This window comes from Sorex araneus, chromosome X (assembly GCF_027595985.1).
Source record: "Sorex araneus isolate mSorAra2 chromosome X, mSorAra2.pri, whole genome shotgun sequence".
Taxonomy (NCBI): Eukaryota; Metazoa; Chordata; class Mammalia; order Eulipotyphla; family Soricidae; genus Sorex; species Sorex araneus.
This window is the reverse complement of record NC_073313.1, coordinates 278,225,274-278,250,369: the sequence shown is the minus strand read 5'-3', so window position 1 is coordinate 278,250,369 and position 25,096 is coordinate 278,225,274. Positions and strand designations below refer to the sequence as shown.

Sequence of the window (25,096 nt, the reverse complement as noted above, 5' to 3'; positions counted from 1 at the left end):
CTGTAAGGTCCCTTGGTCCCGCCTGCAGTACAGCCCCCAGCCCACCCAAATGCCCCCCATGCTGCCTCCTCTGGAGCCCCCATAAGGGGCCCCAGGGATCCACATTTCTGCGTTTGCGGCAGGCTCTTGAAAAGCCTTGGTTCTAGAACATTCTCCCTCCCACAACGGCACAGGGCAACGGGCAGGTCACTGGTCCCAGCTGCCCTGAGCACGCCGGTCATGTCTGACCAGCCCAGGTGCCCCGTGGCGCAGGAGGCGGCAGAGGTTTCTGGGCCGAACTCCAGAGCCCCAGGACGTGGCAGCTTTGCCCACTCAAGCCCAAAGGGCTCGCCTGGCCTGGCCTGGCCTGGGGGTGGGGGAAGGGCTCCAAGGCCCCCGCGGCACCCAGAGACCCCAGCCCTGAGACAGGGCGCACCAAATTGTCTCCTGCCCACGACTGGCCCAGGACGCAGGGGCTGTGGCGAAGGGGCTGGAGGCAGGGCACGGGCATGCCCCTGCTGCACCCAAGACCCAGCTTCCGGCCAAGACCTGCTGTGGGGTGCCCCTGGGCAGGGGGCGCGGGCAGAAGCCAGAGGCGCCGGAAGCAGGGGCAGCTCTGCGGCGACACCCCGGGATTCGATTCCACAGGAGAGCTGGGTGAGGGCACGCCCACACTGGGCACCGTGCCCGCTGATGCATCAGCCGCAGCAGCCAGCTTCCGGGGCACCGGGACTCTGGCTGAGAGGAGGGGGCCTTCTCGGCCTCTCTTCTTCACAGCGAAACGGCACGGCCAGGGCCAGGACACCGAGCAGAGGGAGGAATAGGCCTCTGGGCCCGCAGGAGGAGCCCAAGGGTGCGACATGGGACTGGCTCAGTCGTGTGTGGCAGCTACCACTGCCCCCAAAACAAAACAGAACCACCCAAAGGCCCGCTAACTCACATCTGGGGCACGTCCCCGAGCACTGGCAGTTTCCCCGAGATGTGTGGCACTCACAGCAGTGAACTCACAAGTGCCAGAAGCGTCCCAGAGTGCATTCGAGGGCAACCGAACCAAGACAAGGTGGAATCTCCCAGCGACAGAAGGATTCTGGAGCTGGTCATGGTTCCAGGGGAGCCTGGTCCTGCTGCCGTGTCCCCGTCCCACTGCAATGCCAGGCTGGCCCTGCTGGCCTGCCAGGGACAAGGGAAGGAACTCCCAAAACCCTGCAGAGGGTGAGCATGCCATGAGGATGTCGCGTGACACAAAGAAAGCCACTGCACAAAATAACTAGTTTTGAATCCATTACTTTTCCCTTTTTTGACTTTTAGACCACACCCGGCAATGCTCAGGGTTCTTCCTGGCTCTGCACTCAGGAATGACTCCTGGTGGTGCTCGAGGGACCATATGGGATGGGTGCATAAAAGGTCAGCGCTCTCCCCGCCGTCCTATCCCTGACTTAGATTCAGTTTCTATGTGGTCAGCAAAGTGGACACATTTTCAGTAGTTTCCAAGGCTTGGAGGAACAGATGCAGGGTTGTTCCTGAGGTCCAGCGCTGAGAGACGAGGAGGTTGGGCTGAGACACCGCTAGGACGGTCAGACACGTGTGACTGAGATTTGAGGCGGGGGAAGGACCTTTATAATGATTAAGATGTTAAACTGTTGCATGCAATTTATTAATTTTTTTTTTTTTTTTGCTTTTTGGGTCACACCCAGCGAAGCTCATGGGTCGCTCCTGGCTCTGCACTCAGCAATCACTCCTGGCGGTGCTTGGGCCGTATGGGATGCCCAGGACCAAACTCGGGTCGGCTGTACGCAAGGCAAATGCCCTACCCACTATACTATCATTCTGGCCCGGGGGGGGGGGAGAGAGTAGTCAGTTGACTTCCGTGCTCAAGTCTCCAGTACATGTTCTTTGACTCAGTGACTCGACTTCCAGGGATTCAGCTTAAAAGGGGAAAGACAATGAAGAGATCGGAGCAGGCGAGACAAGACAGGAAGGTGCCTGCCACACGCGGCTGACCCGGGATCTTCACTAAGCACAGTCACTGGTAAGCCCTGAGCACACCCTGGCGGGAACTCAAAACAAAAACAAACACAAACTTAATAATGTAGGCCAAAATGTAGTTTAAAAACTATCCAAGTCAGCACCACTTATAACAATATTTAGAAGTTTAATAACAGGACAAGTTTACTGAATTCAATAGATTCTTTCAGGAAATGCTATAAAGCTGCAAACATCTTTTCAATATATACTACCTTACAAATATATGTGAAATTTAAATAATAGTCATAAATTTTTTTTTTCTTTTTGGGTCACACCCAGCAATGCACAGAGGTTACTCCTGGCTCTGCACTCAGGAATCACTCCTGGCGGTGCTTGGGGGACCATATGAGAAGCTGGGAATCGAACCCGGATCGGCCGTATGCAAGGCAAACGCCCTACCTGCTCTATCGCTCCAGCCCCTTTATTTTTGTTTTTTGAAAAAGCACACATCGGGCTGGAGCGATAGCACAGCAGGTAAGGTGCTTGCCTTGTATGCAGCCAGCCCAGGTTCGAATCCCAGCATCCCGCCGTGCCGGGGTGGTTCCTGAGTACAGAGCCAGAAGTGACCCCTGTGCATTCCCAGGTGTGACCCAAAAAGCAAAAAAAAAAAAAAAGCACACATATATCTACACGAGAACTGGGCTGGAAGGATATACCCCAGGATGTTCAAACATCCATGTCCCCGAATACAAAGTGACATGCACAGGGTAAACTCAGAGGTAGCTGTGGAACTAAATACTGAAAGTCCCAAGTGAGCCGCCAGTGCCTCACAGTGGGGCTTTAGTCCTTCCAGCAGCCTGGGTTCCTACAAACTCTGGGCGTGGCCCGAGTCTCAGCGTACCCACGGCTCCCTGCCATGCCACAGAACCCGCCTCCCTCAGATGCATTTGACAATTTGACACCTATGGGCGGGGTGTGTGTGTGTGTGTGTGTGTGTGTGTGTGTGTGTGTGTGTGTGTGTGTGTGGTGTGTGTGTGTGTGTGTGTGTGTGTGTGTGTGTGTGTGTGTGTGTGTGTGTGTGTGTGTGTGTGCTCTCGGCCCCTCCCACCCATCACTTTCTGGGGGTAACTCTAACAAAGGAGAAAAGGGCTTCCAGGAGAGCTGCAGGGAGACACCCAGGCCTCATCCACACGGCCCACCCTGAGTCTGCCCCGGCCCACCCTGGCCTCCTTCCCAGCTGCCCCCAAGGGGGGCCAAAGCCTGGGCCCCCAGGTCCCCGCCAGGAACCACAGTCACCCGCCTGCCCCACACAGCAATGGCTCTGGGGAAGGAAGCCAAGATCAACAGCTGATTCCTGTCATACCAGAACTAAGACCAAACAAACCCAACCTGCCAAGGGCGCTATCCAGGGCCCTGCAAGCACTCAGCCCTCCTACGGGGAGCCCCGCCCCCGCCCTGGCATCCTCCCCGACACCAGGTGCCGGTCACCTGTGACCAGCCTCACAGTGGGCAGGAGTCCAGACCTGGCCAGCAAGAAAGAATCCTGCCCTGCCCCAGATACACCCCGCCTCGGTGGGGCGAGAGTCCAAGTGGCTGAGTCAGCACCCAGCACCTGGATCCCACCGTACCTGAGGCTGCCTGCCCCAGCAGCCTTGGTGGATCCTGGCCTGCCCTCTCTGTTCCTGCTTCCCCGGCCAGCCGGAGCTGCGTTTCTGATAGCACTGTTGTCACGGGCATGGATCCTGTGGAATGGGTGCCCGAAGCAGAATGCCCCAGGGGGTGCAGGGCTGAGGGTGTGCGGGGAGAACTCTGCAGCCTCAGTGCTGACACTGGGACTGGAGAACAGGGCAGGCGTCCCTCCCCAGAGGCTCCCAGACTGTGCTTGGGGCCTGGGTCGGGGCCACGCGTAGTACTCCGCTGTAGGATGACATTACTTTGCCCTTTCCCTCCTTGCCACAAGTAGCTTGTCCCGGTTTTACCCAGAGTTTAGGCTTACCCCAGTCACACCCATCAAGGTGTTCCCGGACTCTCTCCCATCCCTTTGTTTAGCTATAATCACTTCTCCATGCTCTCTTCCCCAAAAGAGTTAATCCTCGGCTTTCCCTTAATCCGACTCTGCTAATTTGCAAGGTCAGACCTTCCTAGGATACTGAATTTATATTCTATAAGTTAATATTGCCTTTCTCCTCTTCTTGTGCCTTTTGAATAATTTACTTTAAAGCTATGTCTGTTTTGTATAGACACAAGAAGACAATATTATGTTTTTATAACTTGGGAACTAATTGGCCTCAAATATTATTCCCTCCCGGGCCTCTGCTTTCTCCACTTAAGCCTCAGTTGCCCTCAGCTCCTAGCACCCCAAAGTAGGGTCCCCGACGTGGGACAGGAAGGATCCAGGGCAAGCGGTGAGTTATGTGCTACCCTGGCATCGAGATGGGCCTGGCCAAAGTGCCTAATGCTTAAGTTAAGAGCTTGATCATAGACAAATGCTGTCATGATCCAATAGTAATTATGAGACTGGGACCCTGCCAGGGATAGGAAAGACTGATCTGGCCTGAGCACTATAGTCTGAGATTGAGATGGCCCCAGGAGAGCAATTCTATAAGCTTTAATGCATCTCTTATTGTGTCCATACAAAATAATTAATATTATGAATTCTTATATGTTTGCTGGCTGAGGAGAAGAGAAACACACTCATGGGACTCCGCCCTTGGGTGGATCCTCTTGCTGAAAGAGAATTAAGTCCTAGGAGAAGCATCCCCTAAGGGAAAGGAACCTTACCCTATTGATGGTGACCACACCTACGTGTAGGCCCCAACCCCCTGATGCTGTGGAGATTTAACTAGGCTGTGAGAGTGGGTTGGGGGGCCAGATCCACGAGCCAGATCCACGAGCCAGATCCACGGGGCCAGATCCACGGGGAGAGATCCAGGAGAGCGGGAGAGAAGCGGAGGGAGAGAATGAAATAAACGGATCGAGCAACCAGTTTGGCCTTCTTCCTTCTTCCTTCCGTCACCTGCCCTTGACTGACAGCACACACAGCGGTTCTGGGGCACCGGACGCGGGTGGTGAGACAGAGCCGCCCGGAGAGCCCGCGAGTGCACACACCCCTCGGCGTGCTTTAGTTTTTTACACTCCGCTGATGGGTTGGTGGCTCGTGTCAGGGCCCGAGAATGTGGTGCCCAGAGTTCACGACTCCCTGGCACCCCACATGTGCCACGTGCCATCCTGCACGCTAGCGTCAGGACTCCCCTGCACAGACGCACGGTGTGAAACACATCGAGGTGCTAAGGAGTCAGGAAGTGCAAGTGTGGCAAGGAGACGGAGCCCCGACGTGCGAGGCCCGGCAGCACCAACCCCACAGGGAGGCGTGAGGGAATCCACACAGGACCGGCTCCTCCCGCCTCACAGACTCATGTGCCAGCTCCCAGGCGGCATCGGAAGCAGCTAGGGGCTGCCACAGGGCGCACGGGGCCAGCAACAGGCAGGGTGGCAAGGAGGCGCGGGCAGGGCTGCGACCTGAACACTCGGGACCATGGACATGCTGACCCACATGCCCCGCCGTGAGGCCAGGTGCACACCCTGGGGGTCGTGACCAGTTTTGTCTTCTGGGCTACACCCAGTGATACTCAGAGCTTACTCCTGGCTCTGTGCTCAGGGATCACTCCTGTGGGGCTGTGGCTGCGACTTTTTAAGAAGAGAACTGGGGAGTGTTCTTGCAGCACACTCAGGGGCCAGGGGACAAGAGGGCACAGGGAGAAGGCAGCAGAGAGGCCTTGTCTTCCCAGCCTCCGGACTCTAAATGGGAGGCTATTCTGCTGTCAACGACCTGGCCCTAAGTACTCCAGCGCTTTGTTATTAACACTCTGGCATTAAGTACTCTGGTGCTTTGTTACCAGCATCTGGTGTTACATACTCTGGCATTAAGTACTCTGGTGCTTTATTATCAATGCTCTGGTGTCACATGCTCTGGTGCTTTGTTATTTATGCTCTAGTATTTTGTTATCAATACTCTGGTACTTTGTTATCAATGTTCTGGTGTTACACACTCTGGCATCAAGTACTCTGGTACTTTGTTATCAATGATCTGGTGTTACATACCCTGGCATTAAATTCTCTGGTACTTTGTTATCAATGATCTGGCGTTACTTGCTCTGATGCTTTTTTATCAATGCTATGGTGTCACATACTCTGGCATTAAGTACTCTGGTACTTTGTTATCAATGCTCTCGTGTTACATACTCTGCCATTAAGTACTCTGGTACTTTGTTATCAAAGTTCTGGTGTTACATACTCTGGCATCAAGTACTCAAGTACTTTGTCATCAATGATCTGGTGTTACATACTCTGGCATTAAGTGCTCTGGTACTTTGTTATCAATGATCTGGTGTTACTTGCTCTGGTGCTTTGTTATCAATGCTCTGTGTTACATACCCTGGCATTGAGTACTCTGGTGCTTTGTTATCAATGCTCTAGTATTAGTCTGGTGTCTTGCTGATGCTCTGGTATTACATGCTCTGCTGTTTTGCCATTACTGCTCTGGTATTCCGTACTCTGGCACTTTGTTACTATTCAACACTCCAGTACTTGTGCCAGCAGAACCACGGACCCAACACAACCACCGCCCTGCCTGTGACCACACCCAGGACCCCTGCCTGCCCACCCCATGCTCTCCTCTCTGCCCCCAGAAACACACAGAGCATGCCCCTGCTGGGGACAACGTGCAGGCGGAACCCTCGGGGACAGGTCTCGACATGCGGGCTGCGGGCGGCGGTCAGGCCCAGGACAGGAAGGAAGGAGGGAGGCGTGGGGAGGCACGTGCGGTGAGTGAGGGGAGCTCGGCTCCTTACCTCCCCTGCAGGGCCTCTGGCCACCACGTCTGTGTTCCCCCAAGAAGCTGGAGGCGCGCTGGAAAGAGCAGAGAGCAGGAGACAGGGAGCAGTGGGCACCGAGTCCCGTCTACAGTGACAGTCCAAACGCCAGTGAGAGACTGAGAAGCCGCCTCCACCCCCACCCCATCCGGCCTGGACAGTCTTGGCACTTCCCGAGACTGTGACAGTCCCTCAGTGGAGACACAGTCCCGAGCTGAGGCATATGCACCCACAGCTGTCACCTCCGTGACCCACCTGCCTCCCCTCAGCTCTCAGAGCCTCTCTGGGCCTCAGTTTCCCCACATCAAAGATGGGGAGAAAGCTGCTATATACAGAAGGAAAGAGTGACACGTATTCTGTCCACGCCAGGCCCAGACCCGGGATCCATGTGCACTTCTAGACTCTGGGGGTCGGTTGGGATGGAACAGAAACAAGATCAAATGTTCAAGATTCCTGGGCAGAGAGATCCCCGGAGCTCCCAGCTGCCCAGGGCCCCGCAGAGAAGGCAGAGCCGCCGGAACAATGGCTGGGGACTGAGACCTCCTGGGTCCAGTTCTGGGGCCCGACTGGGCCCTCCAGGGCCCCTCATGACACTCCTTGCTCCCTGACTCTGTGTGCTGAAGATATCTCCCCCCTCCGCCACACCCCTCACCCTGGGAACCGGCTCTGTCCTCCTCATCGTGGGCTGGCTGCCCCTCCAGCACTCATAGTCCCAGGTGACTGGGTGGGGTAGGGGTGGGGGTTTTAGAGGGACGGGCAGGGCAGTCTGTGGTGCCTTGGGGGGACAGGGCGGCCGGTGGTGCCTTGGGGGGACGGGGCGGCCCGAGGTGCTGGGGGGGGGGGACAGGGCGGCCCGCGGTGCCTTGGGGACAGGGCGGCCTGTGGCGCCTGGGGGACAGGGCGGCCTGCGGTATGCACATATATAGGCCTCTCAACCTGCTTCCACAACTGGCTCCTCTGGACCAGTCACCTGGAGGTCACCCAGAAGAGTAAACTGAGGCCAAGGCAGAGGGAGAGGCATTTTGCACATGGCACCAGAGTCAGGGAGGGAGCCTGGGACCCTGCCCCAAGCCCCGAGCCTCCCAGGCCCCACACGATGGGGACGGCTGGTGTTCACCCTCGCTTCCCGCCGAGCAGAGCCAGGGGCCAGTGACTGCCCCGCCCCGCGGCCCCGGTGGGGTGGGCCCGGCCCAGCCTACCTTTAATGACAAAGGCCTCTGCCAGCAGCCGCATCTGGTACAGGGGCCTGTTCTCCAGGGCCATGTCGTCGACGCCGGCCCGGGCGTACATGCTGATGGCGTCCCGGTAGGCGCCCTCCACGAAATGCATTTTGCCCAGGATCAGCATGGCCTCGCGCATGTACTGCGGCTGGAAAGACCAGGCCCATGTTAGCAGGCTCCTGCCCCAAGCCCCCAGCCCCAGCCCCATCTGATCCCCTGCAGCTTCAAGTTGGACACACGCCCCCTGAACCATGAGCCACAATGGTTTTCCCAAGATCCGGCTCAAAGCTCCCCTCCTCCTCCTCTTCCAGGAAGCCTTCCCTGATACACAAACATGCTTAGGGTTTCTCTCATTCCCTCTCCACGCCCATAGTCCAAGGTAGATACCGGCTCTCATGCCCCTAACTTGCTGTGGGTGTGTGCCTCAGGCCCCAGCTTGAGTCAAGCCCACTTGCTAACTGGCCCTGTGCTAGCTCCTCCAGTTGCTGGTGCTCGGGAACCAGTGCTCCTCGGGACACAGGAGGGAGCCAGGGCCCAAGCATACAGGCCACCCAGGCTAGCGCATGTCCTGTTGCAGCCAGGACAGGGAACCAGGACAGCCAAGGCAGAAAGGGCGGCATCTGGCGAGACAGGACAGCAGGAAGGCGGGCGCTGGCCTTGCACACGGCTGACCCAGGTTTGATCCCCGGCACCCCTTATGGTCCCCAAGCACCACCAGGAGTGATTCCTGAACGCAGAGCCAGGAGTAACCCCTGCACACTGCCAGGTGTGACCCCAAAACAGACCCCCCCAAAAAAAAAAATCCAAAAAGATTTTATTTTACTTGGGGCATTGTGGCCACACCTGGTGGTGGTCGGAGACTGTCTATAATGCACAGGATAATACCCGGGGTCACACGCAGCCACAGGCAAGGCAGGCACCCCACCCGCTGTTCTCTTGTTCTCCTCCCGCGCGCGCGCCCCCCCCCCCCCCCCCCCCCGCTTCAGGCCCACAACTTTTCTTTTCTTTTCTTGTTTGTTTGGGGGTAGGGGCGTCACACCCAGAGGATCAGCAATGCTCAGGGCTGACTCCTGATCCTATGCTCAGAAATTACTCCTGTCCGAGCTCAGGGGCCCTATGGGATGCCGGGGACAAGCATGGGTCAGCCGCATGTAAGGCGAGCCTACAGCCTGTGCTCTCCTGCCCCGCTGCACGTTCCTTTAGAAAGGAGCTAGTGAATCTAGCACACGCATACTGATCATTAATACCCTCTGCCCTGTCTGCAGGGGGGACAGTCCAGCTCAGAGGACACTGCAGGGTGACAGCATGCAGCCACTGGTGGGCTCAAGGGGACCGACAATAGTTTTAGGGTTTATTTTTTTGCTTTTTGGGTCACACACAGCGATGCTCAGGGACAACTCCTGGCTCTGCACTCAGGAATTACTCCTGGCAGTGCTCAGGGGACCATATGGGATGCTGGGAACCGAACCCGGGTCAGCTGCATGCAAGGCAAACGCCCTCCTGCCCTGTACTATGGCTCCGGCCCTGGGACCGAGGGTGGTTCACCAGAGCTTCCAGCAGCTGGGGAGAAGGAAGGGGAAGGTGCTGACTGCTTCCTGCAGTGACAGTGGAAGTAGTTTAAAAGTCACTCTGAATTCTGAAAGCCAGCGGCCTCGTGCTTGCTGCTGAGATGTATTTCTGTTTGTGAAGGGACTGGTGACATGGCCAGTTTTGCCTTCTCCCTTTCCTTCTTTGCTTCTGCAATGTTCTTCCTTGGCAGAGTGAGAAGCCGGCCCCACTGCGGGATGCATGCCATCTGAGCTTGGCACGGCCTGTAGATTCAGTGGGCAGATCCCCACGGCCCACAAAGTACCCAGACCAGGGAAAGGTGACTCGGGCGAACTCTCGGCGGGAAAGAGTAGCCGGGGTCTGGAACAACAGGAAGGGGCACCTTTTGGCCTTCGCTTTTGAGCCATGCCTAGTGGTCCTCAGGGGCTTCTCCCAGGTCCGTGTTCAGAGCTCAGGGGTGCCTGGGTTTGAACCCACACCTCCTGCTGCACATGCTCAGGCCCCCATCTCCGGTTCCACCTGACCTTCTGAGCCCCACTGTCTGTGCAGCCCCCTGGGGGTGCCCAGGGGAGCGAGGAGAACAGATGGGGGGAACATCACAGCTCCCACGCGGGTCTCTCAGGGCAGCAGAAGCCCCCCCCTGCCTCCGTCCCTGGTTTCCCCTCCAGTGCTTAGATTTTTTTGAGAGGTGTCACACTTTTGGCGGTGCGCATGAAATGCCAGGATGGAACCTGGGTCAGCTGAGTGCAAGGCAAACACTCCTCTGTGCCCAGGGAGACAGCAAATGGGCTGGAGGAAGAGGCCAGGAGGCCAGAGTTCGGTTGGTACCTGCAATGCCCGCCTCAGGGCGGGAGAGCACCCGACCAGGAGACACAACGAAGGGGAACTCAGGACAGAAGTGACTACAATGGCTGGCTCTGCAGCTGAGCACAACCAGACCCACCACTCTCACCTTCCCTCCCACAGGGCCCCCACCGACCACGAAAGGTCACCCCAGGCACACCCTGACCTTTCAAGTACTTTTGACATCTTCCAAAGGACAGAGTCTGGGGTTTCAGACTGTGATGTGGCTGCGCAGTAATGAAGGATGAATGCAGACATTAAACACGGCATTCGGGGCTGGAGGGACAGCTGACCCTGGCACTGCATCTGGCCCCCGAGCTCCGCCAGGAGTGACCCCTGAGCACAGAGCCAGTGTAAGCCCTGAACACAGCCAATTATGGCATGAACATGCTCCTCTACCCCCAAACAAAAAGGGTGTGTGTGTGTGTGTGTGAGAGTTTCTGTGTCTGAGTGTTTGTGTATGTGTGTCTGAGCCTGTGTGTGAGTCTGTGTGTGTGTCTGTGTGTAAGTGTGTCTATATGTGAGTTTATGTGTGAGTGTGTGTGTCTATGTGTGTGTATCTATGTGTGTGTGTGACTGTTTCTCTGTATGTGTGTCTGTGTATGCGTGAGTGTGTCTGTGTCTGTGCATAAGTGTATCTATGTGTATGTGTGAGTCTATGTGTGTCAGTGTATGTGTGTATGTATGTGTCTGAGTATGTATGTGTATGCAACCTAGAGAAGCATGTGGGCCACAAACAAATGGTGACTAGGGTTAATGTCTGGGGATAGGAGTGGAAACAAGGACTTTTGGGGAGGGGGCAGCACCCATGGCAGAGGGGTGCCCACGGCTGTTCCCAGCCGTGTTCTGCTCCCTTGGCGGGGAGATGCAGTGCCTCCTGGGCGATGGGGGCCACCGAGGCTCCACCCAGGGGATCGGCCCCACACATACTCCCGCCCTGGGAGCTGTCTCTCCACCCCAGTTGCTGGCTTGACTTCATCTACAATAAGACAGAGCCATTTTAATTTTTTTAATATTTCATAGAATTAGGCATATAGGAATCCATCATAAACACTATTGTAAATCACAGCACCTCGACCAATAAAAAGTCTTTTAAAAATAAAGTAATTAAACAACATACGTGATAAAATTTCATAAAGTCTAGTAGAAAAAAATAATTAAAGGGGTTATGCTGGGAAAACTCTTCAGTCCAACTGTTTCTATTGAGGAACAGGAGGCCTGGAGAGGTCAGAATACTTTGTGAGACAAGCAGCTCCTTTACCCCCAAAGAAGCTCCCAGAGTGACAAGTATCCGAGCTCAGATTCCTCCAGCCCCGAAGCTCCTAGGCCCGCCCCTGCCCTGGAGCAGCCCCACTCCCAGGCTTTTCTAGCCCACCCTCTGGCCTGGAGGTCTCTGCAGCCTACCTGCCAGCACCAGCACTCCCCAGTCCTGCTAGTCAGGGCACACTTAATGGAATTTTTTTTGGGGGGGTGGTGATTGGTTGATTTTTGGATCATTTCTGGTGGAACTTGGAGAACCATGTGTGGTGCTAGAAATGGAACCTCAGCTGGCTGCGTGCAAGGTAAGTGCTCTCCCCGGTGTTCTATTGTTCAGACCTTGATGGCAATTCTTGAAAAGCACCCCTAGGTGCCCCACACTGCTTCCTACCTGCGTGCCCTGCTCCAGCCTTCTGCCCACACCCCTGCCCCTCCAAAATCCAACCCAATGAGAAGCTGATGCTAGTCACCATCACTCTGAGTTGACTCACTACCTCACCCTAGAGGGGTTATGGCCACCCTCATACACACACTCACATGTGCACACACACATTCACTCACATGCACACACTAATACACACTCATACACACATTTACTCATACACACACTCACATTCACACACTAATAAACATTCATACACACATTTACTCATACACTCATATACACATTTACTCAAACACACACTCACATTCACTCACATACACACACACTTACATTCAGACACATATTCACTCATATATTCATACTCATACACTCACACTCATACACTCATTCTTAGTCACACTGACACACACATTCATACACACATCTTCACTCACATACACTCATATACACACATACATTCACTCACACACACATATTCACTCATATACTCAAACTCATACTCGCACTTCATACACACACTCACTCATACACTCAGACACAAACTCACACACATATTCACTCACATACACACTCACTCATACTCTCACACTCATGCACATATATTCACTCACATACACTCACACTCATACACATCACACGTACACTCACACATTCTCAGTCACAAACCGATACACACTCATATACACATATTCACTCACATACACTTACACATTCACTCACATACACACCCACTCTCCTACACACATATTCACTCATTCACATACTCACTTTCACACACACACCCCTCGAGCACATATCCTAGTCCACTCTGGATCATTTCTGGTAGAAATGTCTTCCCTCAGCCATGGAAGGCAGGTCTATGGGGCTCATCTTTACACCCTCCCAGAGAGAACCCGCAGTCTTGCTCATAGCAGACCCTGAAAACTGTTGAAACCCCCAAGCACATGACTTTGGAGGCCTCTGGGGGAGGGGGGGAAATCACATGCTGTTGGGGTCTCTGAGGACACACTGTGCCTCTAGGGAAGCTGGGGGTCCTGAGAGCCAAACTGTCTGAGGATGCGTTTCTCGTGAGATCCTCAATAAGCACTGGGCACTGGCTGGCTGTGGACTCCCTTGGAAAAGCCAAGGTGCAGAGAGCTGTGGCAACTCCCTCCCCACCGCTCGGCAAGTGTCCAACACATCCGCCTGTTTCTAACTAGGACCACAGGTCACGAGGGGTACGCCCCCAAAGAGTCCCAAGCACTAGGCACATAGCAGGTCTCACCAGAATGTAAGTTAAGGAGCCAGAGAGATGATGCAGCAGTAAAGGTGCTTGCCTCGCACGTGGCCCACTCGGGACTGACTCCCCAGCACCAGATACGGTTCCCGGAGCACTGCCAGGGGTCCCTCCAGAGCAGAACCAGAAACAACCCCTAAGCACTGCCAGGAGTGCCCCCAAGGCACCGTCCCCCTAATTAAACAAATAAAATGTAATATAAATAAAATACATACAATTTATTTATGTACTAAACAAAATAATACATGTAATTTAAGAAAAAGTACATATAATTTAAGATACAAATATGAATTATATGCATACTTAAATTTTTCTAATAAAATTTTCTGGTCACATTCAAAACTAGGCCAGGATGTGGGTCAGCAGTCAAGTACATGCTTCACATTGCTGGTACCCTGAGCTCAATCCCAGTACCAGAAACAAATAAAAAGGGAAAAAAAGGAAACAGGGATAATGTTATGACATTTTAATTAACCCAATATGTCTAACGTATCATTTGACATATAATAACTATTTAAAATTTGCTATCAGGGATTGAAGCGGGTATCCCAAACAGTCCCCTGAGCACCACTGGGAGTGATTCCTGAGTGCAGAGCCAGGAGTAACCCCTGAGCATTGCCAGGTGTGACCCAAACAGTCCCTCCCAAGAAAAATAAGCTTCAAAATTCATATCATTACCATCCTCTGTTTGCACTAAGTCTTTGAGATTCAGAGTATGCTGTTAATTTATGACCTGTCAGCTTGGAGAGCTGCACTTCTAATTCCCAAGAACCCCTTATGGTTAGAGGTTCCTGTACTGAACAGGAGGGCAGGGCCTCAGGTGACCCAATGGCCCGGAGGGCAGGGCTGGAGAGCAAAGGCCCCAGCTACGGGTGGGGAGTGCTTGTATGGCCACTTACCGAGAGCCGCCCCTGGGTAAGGACGCTGCTCAGATAGTTTCGGGCTTCATTCATCTTTGGCTCATTCTTCTCCAGTAAAGGGACGGAGTCTTTGATACTGGTGTGGTTCTCCTTCAAACTCTGCTCCAAGAGGGCCTCAGCCAGGAGCAGCTTCCCAAAATCATCTGAAAAACAGAGCAGGCATCAGTATGGGTCTGGGAAGGCAGTGCCACCACTGCCCACATGGGCCTCGTAGAAGGGCACAGTCTCTGTACCCAGTGTGCCCAGGATCCACTCTGGCACACAAATGACAGACACAGGTTTCAGAAAATGAGGAAAAACACAGTTCCCAAGAAGTTAAGCAGCCTTGGGCCAGAGAGATCATACAGTGGACAGTGCCTGCCTTGCACTTGGTTCAACCCCTGGCACCCCATATGATGCCCTGAGCACCACCAGGGGCATTGCTGGTGTGGCCAAAAACAGAAAATAAAGTCAGCTAGCCTTTAATGAAAGCACCAGGACATTCTCTCTGATGCATGGTACAAATCAGCTCTTTGAGCTAATTTTCGGTAGTTGTCGAGAAGGCAGCATTGCCAGAGCTTGAGACAAATTCCCAAATTAAAATGAGGAACAGTCACACGCAAATAAATCCACTGTGGGTAATAAGTTCTTAAGCCAATAAAGAATTCCATCAGCCTCCTCCCTCCATTGAAACCATTGGAAGAAGGAAAATTAGATGAAGTGACTTAATAATGCATTTTCTTTTTCCTTTTTATTTGAAGCACAGTGATACACAGTTACAAAGTTGTGATCAGGTTTCAGTCATAAAGGTTCTAACACCTGTTCCTTCTCCAGCGTCAATTTCCCACCAGTCCCCAATTTCCCTCCTGCCACCCTCCAATAGTGCATTTTCAGCGCACCTAGTTTCTGGGCAACTAAAACTGGTTTCTTCTGCATTTAAGCTGTTTTTGTTGCTATTTGTTTTTTATTTTTATATGATCGGGGATCACTGAGTAGGAAGCAGTGTTGCTGTGTAGAAAGGAAAGTCCTGGCACTTTCGAGAGCTCTCAGCCCTAGTGAGCACTCTGCAGACCAAACTGTCAGTGAGTTTACGCTCCCAACTTCAGCGGCTGCCCCCTGCCCCCTCTGCCAGGCCGCACGCCGGCAATGTCTGGGGGATCTAGGCGCAGGACAGGGGCTTTTGTTCAGTTATTACTGTTCTTTATTTTTTGTTTCTCTGGACCACAACAGACTGTGCTCAGGACTTCCTCCTGGCCGTGCACGCAGGGATCAATCCTGGTGGTGCTTGGGGAACCCTATGGGATGCCGGGGATCAACCTTAGTCAGCCACGTGTAAGGCAAGCGCCGTTCCCGCCATGCCAGTTCTCTTGGCACAGAGCAGTACGAGAATGAGGACCCTGAGAGCTTCAGAGGCTGAGCAGGCACGCTGCCCCTCTCCAGACCCCAGAGAGCAGAGCAATGGCTGCCGAGAGACTTGGACCCTCTCTGACCACGGGAACAAGCTGGGGTTTTGGGAGTTTGCATGTGAATCCGAAGCCTCCAAGAATGTGTGCCTGTGCCCGGCGTAGCATCCTCAGGCCTTCTGGGAGATGCTCCTCCTGCCCCGCAACCAACATCACTGCACGTGCTCAGAAACCAAAGCCACCGGGCTACACACTCATGCCCAAGGACATGCTCCCTCAGCACGGCAGAGGCTCTCTGGAGAGCAGGGTGAAGGCCCAAGTCCCAGAAAACACAAAGATTTCCTCCTTGGGGACATGATGGCCTCATAATGGACCGTTTGCTACTTACCTTCTCATTTCTAAAATTAAATTTTGGAAGGTAAGGACAGTAGTGGCCCCTGGTTCTAAACACCCATCACCATACCACCGGTGGAATAAGTCAGCATAACTTTCTAAAAAGGCAATTAGGTAACAAGCTCCACACGATTTCTGAGCATTCCCTCTGACTGCAATCCCACTGCTAGAAATACCTTTGAACTTGTGTAGAATGAGGACTTACAAAGTCATTCCTACAGTTGGGACATGCAGAAAGTGCATGTCCCAAGAGGAGCTGTGGCTCAAGAAAGCAGGGCTGTCATGAAAGGGGACAGAAGGTTGCCACACTGAGGGACCAGGCAGGAAGACCTGCATGTCTGGGGTTCTGGAACAGGCTCCAAGACAAGCGCCCACTGCATGCTGGCTTATGGAAAATGGGGCAGAGGGGTGATGCTCCCCCCAACTTTTTCGATGACCCAAGTGAACATATTACCTAGTCCAAAGCGAAATGTCAATCAAGCTGGTAAAGAAAGTCAATCTCCTTCTCGCCCCAATCTCAGCGTGAGCAGCAGCCCTGAGCTGGGTGGGGCCTGGGGGAGCAGCGCCTGGGGCTAGTGGATCCCCTAACACAGCACTCTCCTCTCGACCTTTTGACTCACGGCCCCCTTCATTACCTTTCCTCCCAGTGCACCTAGGAGCCCACCGTGAGGCCACGTGGTCCTTGTTTGAGAGGCGAGGCTCCCACCCTGTCCACCCCACAAACCCAAGGAGTGAGAAGTGCTTCTTCCCGGGCCCCGCCTTCCCAAGCGGGCCACGCCCACTCCCCCCCATGACGCGTTCCGGCCTCGCCTCTCGAGGCGGAGCACGCCCATTCCCCCCGCCCATGACGCATTCCGGCCCCGCCTCCCGGGCGGACCACGCCCACTTTCCCTCCCCGCCCACGACGGCTCCGGCCCAGTCGGCCGGGCGGGCCACGCCACTCCCCCCGCCCCGCAGCACCTGCGCGGCTCTTCCCCCTCACCCAGCCACCGTGCCCACAGCCCGCCGCCCTTTCCCGCCGAGAAGCCGCTTTCGTCGCTGACCCTCAATCTCCGAAACAAAAACCCCCGAGAGCGCTAGACGCTGGGCACGCCGTCGTCCGTCTCCCCACCCCCCAGCCTGCCGAGGGTGGCTTGCAGAAATGGGGGACGGGGGCGACTGGGGACACGGTGGTGGGCAGTGTGCACTGGTGAAGGGACGGGGTTGGCTGGAACAGTGTATGACTGAAACCCGGTCATGAACAACTTTGTAACTGTCTCACAGTGATTCAATTAAAAATAATTTTAAAGAAACTGGGAGTGCATTTTCAGAGATGTGCATAGAAGTGACACTTGCATTTGTGTTGCTTTTTTAAGGTGTCCAACTGAATAACAAAAAAATGGGGCCAGTAGCAATTTGTTTATCATATGACGGATTAGAGAAAAACAAAAACGTAAAACATTAGGGGCACCAAAGACCGTATGGTGGGTAGGGCGTTTGCCCTGCACAAGGCCGACCTGGGTTCAATCCTGGGTTCTATCATAGACCCCCCCCCCCCCAGCCCCACCAGGAGTGATCCCTGAGCACATAGCCAGTAGTAATCTCGAAGCACTGTGTGTGGGCCCAAAAAAATCAAAACCAAAACCCATAAAACTGATCACATAAGATCAATTATTTTTTACGGTGCGGGGGGGTGGAATGGGGGGAGCTGACATTCGCCGAGGCACCACGAGTATGGGTACAGTCCTAAAAGGTCAGCATATTCCCATTCGATAGGCGGCACTAAAGATAAGCCATACCTGCCTGGCCCATAAGAATAACATCACACAGTCAGGAAAGTCCATCTTCCTTGTGTGGCCGGCAAGACTGAGCTTCTGGGGGGAAGGGAGAAGGCAGGTGGGAGGGAGAAGGGCCCACTAGGTAAATGATGGTTGGAGGGATCACTCGTGAGGGTAGATGCATGCTGAAGTAGACTATGGACCGAACATGATGGCTGCTTAGCGCCTATATTGCAAACCATAACACCCAAAAGGGTGTTACTCTCTAGTAAGAGGGAATGTGTCTGTCACAGAGGCAGGGGGAAGGAAAAGGTGGGGGTGACAGGAGGGACACTGGGAACATTGGTGGTGGAGAATGGGCACTGGTGGGGGATGGGTACTCAAACACTGAAAAGTAATCACAAAAATTTGTAAGTCTGTAACTATCTCACAGTAATTCATTAAAGTTTTTTTAAAAAGACAGGTTCTCAAGGGTTAGAAATAAAGAATGTCTGATAGCTGTAAATAGGTTAGAAGGTGGCAGAGAGTTCGGAAGTATGAGCACATGCCTCACGTGCAGGAAGCCAGAGTCCCTCCCCAGGCACCACACGGTCCACTGAGCACCAAAAGGAGTGACCCCCAAGCACAGAACTAGGAGTAAGCCCTGAGTGTGGTACCCAAACCAACCAGCTCACTGTAATTCCACGGGGTGCCAGGCCACAGGGCCCACCCCAAGGAGGCCTGCCTCCCTCCCAGAACCCACATTGGCAGGCTACTAATGCCCTCTCCACAACCTGCCAACTCAGCCTGGAAACCTGGGTCCCGCCAGCCAGCCAGCTGTGCTGAAGGCCAACCCTTCCTCGCCAGGCCAAATGGGGACACGCCAGGGGCTGGGGTGGTGGCTGGCCCAGGACTCCAAGTATAGGGAGGGAAGGAAAAAGTCCGAACACTCAAGTGAGAGGCCGCCACTTCCAGCTCAAACCCAAGAACCATCTCCGCCTTCAGAAACCTCCCAGAGAAAACAAAAGCCAGGAGGCAGAAGGGCAGGCGGCAAGGAAGGAGAGGAACACCACCCCAGAGCACCCAGACTCTTTACAGCACTCACCGCAACATTTGCCAACTCGTGGAGCTACAGTACAGGGGACGGCGTTTACCTCGCACGCAGCAGATCTAGAGTTGATCTCCAGCATCCCATATGGTCCCAGAGCCCACCAGGGAGGGTTAGATGTGAGTCAGAAAGAAAATGAAAGAAACAGTACAAATGGAAGCAACCGATCATCCTGAGTGGGCATTGTCAGACCCTCTTTCCACCAGACCGGAAAGTACCACCCCGCCACTGGGTCCTTCTCCCACCCAGGAGTGGTGCTGGTGGGGGCAGGGGACAATCAGTACCAACACCCCAGACTCTCAGTCCCCCCAGAGATGCAGAAACCAACTGTACAGAGAAACAAAGGTAATTTTAAAAAGGAAAAGAAGGCAGGGGAGAGAGTGCTCAAGGCAGGGCCCATTGGACCCTGGCATGTTACATGGTCCCCCAAGCATCACCAGGCATCCCCGAGCACAGAGCAAGGAGTAAGTCCTGAGCATCGCAGGCACACTTCCACCCCACTGAAGGAAAATGCTCTCAGAGCCATTTGCTTTCCTCCCTCATGTGTCTGGTGCAGAGGCTGGCAGGAGAGAGCGCACTGCCCCTCGCTCACCCTCCCTGCACTGGCCTGTTCCACAGGGCAACCCCATCAAGCTTGCAAACATAAGGTCATGAAGCACATCCCTGGTGTGCCCACATGTGCCAAGTGCAGGCCCAGAGGCTCTGCTATGTGGGACGGCAGGTGCCACGATGCTGCGTGACCTCGGGCAGTCGGTCAGGAGCCTGTGAGCACCACAAGCAAAGTGTGTACGTGACCCCACCCCATGGGCAACACAACCCTTGGTCTCAGCAACAACACACTGCCACACCAGCACCCTCCCAGCGACCTTCAGAGCAGGTGGACCTTCAAGGCCAGTGAAGCCATGTGCTACTTCCACCCAGACCCTGCTCATACATCACGCAAGCATGAAAGGCTGAGAGTGTGGGTACACAGGCTGCACACGTGAGGTCTCAGCTTTGATTCCCAGCACCTGGTGAGATTGGGAGGCTCTGAGAACTGCCTTTAAAAGGGTCCTTTAGGGGGCTGGGGCGATAGCACAGCAGGTAGGGCGTTTGCCTTGCACACGGCCAACCCAGGTTCAATTCCCAGCATCCCATATGGTCCCCTGAGCACCGCCAGGAGTAATTCCCTGAGTGCAGAGCCAGGTGTGACCCAAAAAGCAAAAAAAAAAAAAAAAAGTGTCCTTGGGGCTGGAGTGATAGCATAGCAGGTAGGGTGTTTGCCCTACGCGCGCGGCCGACCTGGGTTCAAATCCCAGCATCCCATATGGTACCCTGAGCACCGCCAGGAGTAATTCCTGAGTGCAGAGCCAGGTGTGACCCAAAAACCAAAAAAAAAAAAAAAAAAAAAAAAGTGTCCTTTTGGGTGAGGTGGGGGTGGTGGGAGGGATGCTGGGACCATTGGTGGTGGAAAATGGGCGCTGGTGGAGGGATGGGCACTTGACCACTGTATGACTGAAACGCAAGCACGAAAATTTGTAAGTCTGTAACAGTACCTCACCGTGATTCACTAATAAAAAAAATAAAGTGTCCTTTTGGGGACAGAGAAAAATACTACAGTGGGTTGCATGCAGGCGTCCTGGATTCAATCCTCGGCATCCCATCTGGTCCTCAGAACACCACCAGGTGTAATTCCTGAGCACAGAAGCTGAGCACCACTAGGAGGGGAGGGGGAGCGGCCCCAAACAAAAGTGTCTGTTTGGGGCAGAGCACCGGTACAGGGGTCAAGACACTTGCCCTGCACACAGCAAGGCTGGCTCAATCCTAGGCTTCAAGCCAGAGCACCAGCAGGAGTGATCCCTGAGCACGGTTGGGTGTGGCCCCAAACCAAAACTTAAATTAAGAAATTGAAAAAGCTAGTTTAGCAGTCAGAGATAGGGAGAGAGGGGACAAGGCACTGGCCTTACATGCAGCCACCACAGTTCAACCCCAGGCACCAAATACAGTCGGTCCCTGATGACTGTGTGGAGGGATCCCTGAGCACAGGGCCAGGGGAGTAAGAGCTGAGCACTGATGGGCGTGGTCCCCAAATTTAAACATGAATAAATCTAAACACACGGGCGAGCAATGGGGCAGTGGGTAGGGCGCTTGCCTTTCACACCGACCTGCATTCGATCCCGGGCACCCATACACCCCCGGAGTCCTGCCAAGAACGACCCCCGGGAGCAGAGCCAGGACTAAGCCCGGGGTGCAGCCGCAAAGCACAGCACGCAAACAACCAGGAAAAGAAACATACACAGCCCTGAGTCAAGGCTATCTTTGAAAGGCGGGAGATCAGAGAAGACCTGGCCCAGCTCCTCCCCGCAGGCTTCCCCCAAGGGCGGCGGCACTGACCAGCGCTGACCCCTGGAGCCCAGAGCAGGGTGTAAGCCGGTCCCTCCCTCCCCACCCCCACACAGCCCCACACAGTCTCCTACCTAAGATGTTCCTTACTCAGATCCCCCCTGCTCCCCCCCTTCCGGGTCCCTCCCCGCCCCACCCTCCCACCGCTCAGGGCACTTGTCCCCACAGGTGGGACGGAGCCTGAAATCCCTGAAATGGGTCTGTTCTGGCCCGGAGAGAGACAGCATCTCCGCCGACTCCCGAGCCGACTCAGTGCCCCCCAGGCCCTGCCCTTGCCCTCCAAGGCCAAACACGAGCCCTCCCCGCGCTGGCCAGGGACGCTCCTGGGCGTCCTGGGCCTTCCTCCCCGTGGCTGACCTCCGGAGTCCGACACCCGGCCAACGCCCCCCCACCCCGGTCCGAACACTGAGGGACAGGGCAGCGGAAGGGCTGGGCCCGCACGTGGCCGACCCGGGCCAATGCCTGGACACACACAGGATCCGGGGCACCGCCAGGAGCGATCCCGGGGCGCAGCGCTGGGAGGAACCCCGGGTGCGGGCCGAACCCAGAACCCCCGAACGGACCAAGCCGCGGAGCCCAGAGAAGGCGCGGCGGGCAGGAGCCCAGGCCCGCAAGGAGGAGCACCTCGGGCGTGGCCCCGGGCGGAAAAGAAACTCCGCTTCGACGCTGTTTCCCTCCCCGGCCAAGTCGAGCGCTTCCCCGGGTCTCAGTTTACTTAAGTGTAGAGGGAGTCGGGAGGTGCCGGGGAGCGGCGGTGCCCGCCCGCCCCGACCCCCGGGGTCCCGCGCGGCGCCCCCGCCCGACTCACCCGCGTCCGCCGCGGCGCCGGGCGCGCTGGGGGACGCCCGCCGGGGCCCGGGCGCGCCGGGGGGCGCGAGCGCCTGCAGCTGGCGCACGAGCGCGGGCACGCGGGCCCAGCGGCCCTCGGCGCGGCAGCGCTCCAGCTCGGCCTCGAGCTTCAGGTGGGCGCCGTGCGCGCCCTTCGCAGCCATCTTCGCGCGGGCGAGCTCGGCGGCGGCGTGGACGCCGGCGGCAGCCCCGGCCTCGGGCGGCGGCCCGGCTGCGGCGCCGGGCACGGCGGCGACCCCGGGGGTCCCGGCAGCCCCGGCGGCAGCCCCGGCGGCGGCCCCGGCGGGCGGGCAGCCGCAGCAGCAGCCGGGCCGGCGCGCGGGGCCGGCGGCGCGAGCGCGTCCAGCAGCAGTCCCCGCCTCCGGCGCAGCAGCTCCAGGCGCCGCCGCCGCTGCCGCCGCAGCCGCCGCCACAGCGCCCGGCCCGCGCCCGCGCGCCGCCAGCCGCGCGCCCCCCGCCACCGGCTCCACCCCCCGGGGGGCGGGGCGGGGCCGCGGCGCGCGCACGGCCGGCGCGGCCACAGCCGCCCGGCGCGCGCCCGCCGCTCCCCGCCGCGCCGCCGCCCGCCCCGAGCGCCCGCCTCGGCGCTCCGGCTAATGGTGCTCGACCCCGGCGCCCGCCGCGCCTCCTGCCCGCGCCCGGCGCGGCCCCGCGCGACTCCGCGCGCGCCCGCCGTCACCGGTCCGTCACAAATCCACGCGCCGGCGCCCGCCGCGCCCTCCTGCCCGCCCTCCTGCTCGCCTGGTCCGGCTGCTAGGGCTGGGGGAGCCCCTAGGTCACCACTCCGGCTCTGCGCTCAGGGAAAACTGACTCTGTGCTCGGGGCTCGCTTCTGGCTCTGTGCTCCGGGCTCACTCCCGGCTCTGTGCTCAGGGCTCACTGCCCTCTCTTGAGTTCAGGACTCACTCCCGGTTCTGCTCTGGGTTCACTCCTGGCTCTGCGCTCAGGTCACTCCTGCCTCCCGGAGGACCCTACGCGCCGCCAGGTATGGAACCTGGTCAGCCACGTGCCAGGCCAGCGCGTGGCGCACCCCAAGCCCCTTCTCTCTCTTTTAATGATTTGTTTATTTTTGTTTTGTTGGGGGGTCACACGGCAGTGCTCAGGGGTGACTCCTGGCTCTGTGCTCCGGGATCTCCCCTAGCGGGGCTAGGGGGACCGCATGGGGGCCGGGGACCGAAGCGGCGCCCTCCCCGCTGTCCCGTCTCTAAAAACGGGGCGCCCCTCGCCACGTGCCCCTTCCGCACGCTAAGGCGCCCCAGCCTGGACCCCGCCGTGTCTGTCTCCGGTCCGGCTGAGGATTGATCGAAGCTGGACAGAACCTTGGCGACGCCCAGCCGCGCGCTCCAGCGCGGGGCGCTCAGAGGTTCAAGGGCGTGACAGGGCACCCCGAGGGGCGGAGGGGTCGCGGGTGAACGGGGTGTGGGGGGCGGTCGCTTAGGGACACTGCGGGCTTGCTGCAGGACGAGAGAGCAGAGCCAGTGAGACGAAAGCCAACCCGCCCCCGCGTCCAGGGCGCTCCGTGTGGCCGGTCCGGAAAGCGGGGCCGTGGGGCGTCCACTGCGCGGCGGTGGTTCGCTGGAACGCCTTTGGGCGCGGGAGACTCCGGCTCTGTGCTCGGGAAGGCTGCGTGGAGAGGCTGGGGGCCCGGGCGGCCCGGTCCAGGCACTTCTTCCCGGGAGCCTCGAGCCACGGCCCGGCCCTGCCTGCCCGCCCCGGGCCAGCGACACAAGTTCCCAGCACCGCGCCCCTCGCCGTGGCCGCGAGGGAGGGGGAGAAGCGCTCTGGCTCTGCTCACTCCCCGCAGGCCGCGCCGGGCTCCCAGCTAGCTCGGAGCACCCCTCGACGCTCTTGCTGCGCCCCACAACTGGATGTCTCTGCACTTGGTGAGGGCCAGAGAACTCCCGAGACAGGCCCTGGGCGTCCTTGCCCGCAATCTGAGTAGTGCTAACCGGGGGATAGGAGGAAGCACATTTCTGTCCCTCTTCCCCTTTATCTCCCCAGTTATTGGTGGGACCCTCTCCCCCTGCACCCTCCCTCTCCCCTGCCCGCTCCAGGGGCCAGAAGTGAAGGAGCTTGTTTCTTTGGGGTACCAGTGTTTGTGGCGAGCAGGAGCTTGATTCCTGGGCGTATTTTTTGTTTAAGTACTGAATTTGGGGCCAGAGGAGTAGTACAGGGCGGAGGGTACTTGCCTTGCCCTCCTGGGTTTGATCTCCAGCATCCCATACAGTCCCCTGAGCACTGCCAAAAGTAACTCTTGAGTGCAGAGTCAGGAGTGACCCCTGAGCAAGTTCTGGGTGTGGCCAGCCCCCTCCACCTCCCCCCCCAGGACCGCAATTGTACAAACTAAAACAAAAGCCAGTCCTGGTTATATCTGTGATCTTTGCCCAAACAAAACGCCTCTGGTAGCACAGAGGCAGGGCCCTCGCCTCGCCTGCGGCTGGCCAGGGTCTATCCCCAGCTCCCACAAGGTCCCCAGCCCTGCCAGGAGTGATCCCTGAACACAGAGCTAGGAATAAACACTAGGCACTGCTCAGTGTGGCCCAAGAAACTAAGTAAGAGGCATCTTAGGAAGAAGTTTTGTGCGTTAATTATCAGAAGTCTCACCATAAAGGGCCTCAGCGACCCTTGGGCTCACTGCTGTCAGTGCCTGCTCAAAAATGCCTCCACGACCACCTGTTGATGAGGTGAATCTAAGTACACTCCTTCCGAGAGGGAAAACTTAGTTTCAGAGAAAGTAATGAAGTTCCTAGGGAATTAATGGGTGCAACCAGGATTCGGTGGCGAGTATGAAGGTTTAAAGAAGGACCCATGAGGTCAGAGATATAGTACAGCAGGAAGGGCATTTGCCTTGTATGTGTCCAGCCTGGGTTCGATCCCGGGCATCCCAGAAAAGTCTTCCTGAGGAGCCAGGAGTAACTCCTCAACATCATCGGGTATAGCCCCGAAACCAAAATAGTTACATTTAAAAAAATATTTAAAAGTA

General features: G+C 56.4%; 1 protein-coding gene across 1 annotated transcript in view; it reads right to left on the bottom strand.

Annotated features, from left to right (window-relative positions):
• Positions 1-22,308, bottom strand: part of TTC7A (tetratricopeptide repeat domain 7A) — a 67,793-nt gene extending 45,485 nt beyond the window's left edge. Inside the window, exons 1-3 of the mRNA XM_055122595.1 lie at positions 22,074-22,308; positions 14,244-14,407; positions 8,015-8,183 (exon numbers count right to left, since the gene is read on the bottom strand). Of these exons, the coding sequence (XP_054978570.1) occupies positions 8,015-8,183; positions 14,244-14,407; positions 22,074-22,257 (517 nt within the window). The 5' untranslated portion in view covers positions 22,258-22,308. The remainder of the gene's footprint in view (positions 1-8,014; positions 8,184-14,243; positions 14,408-22,073) is intronic.
• Positions 22,309-25,096: the final 2,788 nt, after the last annotated feature.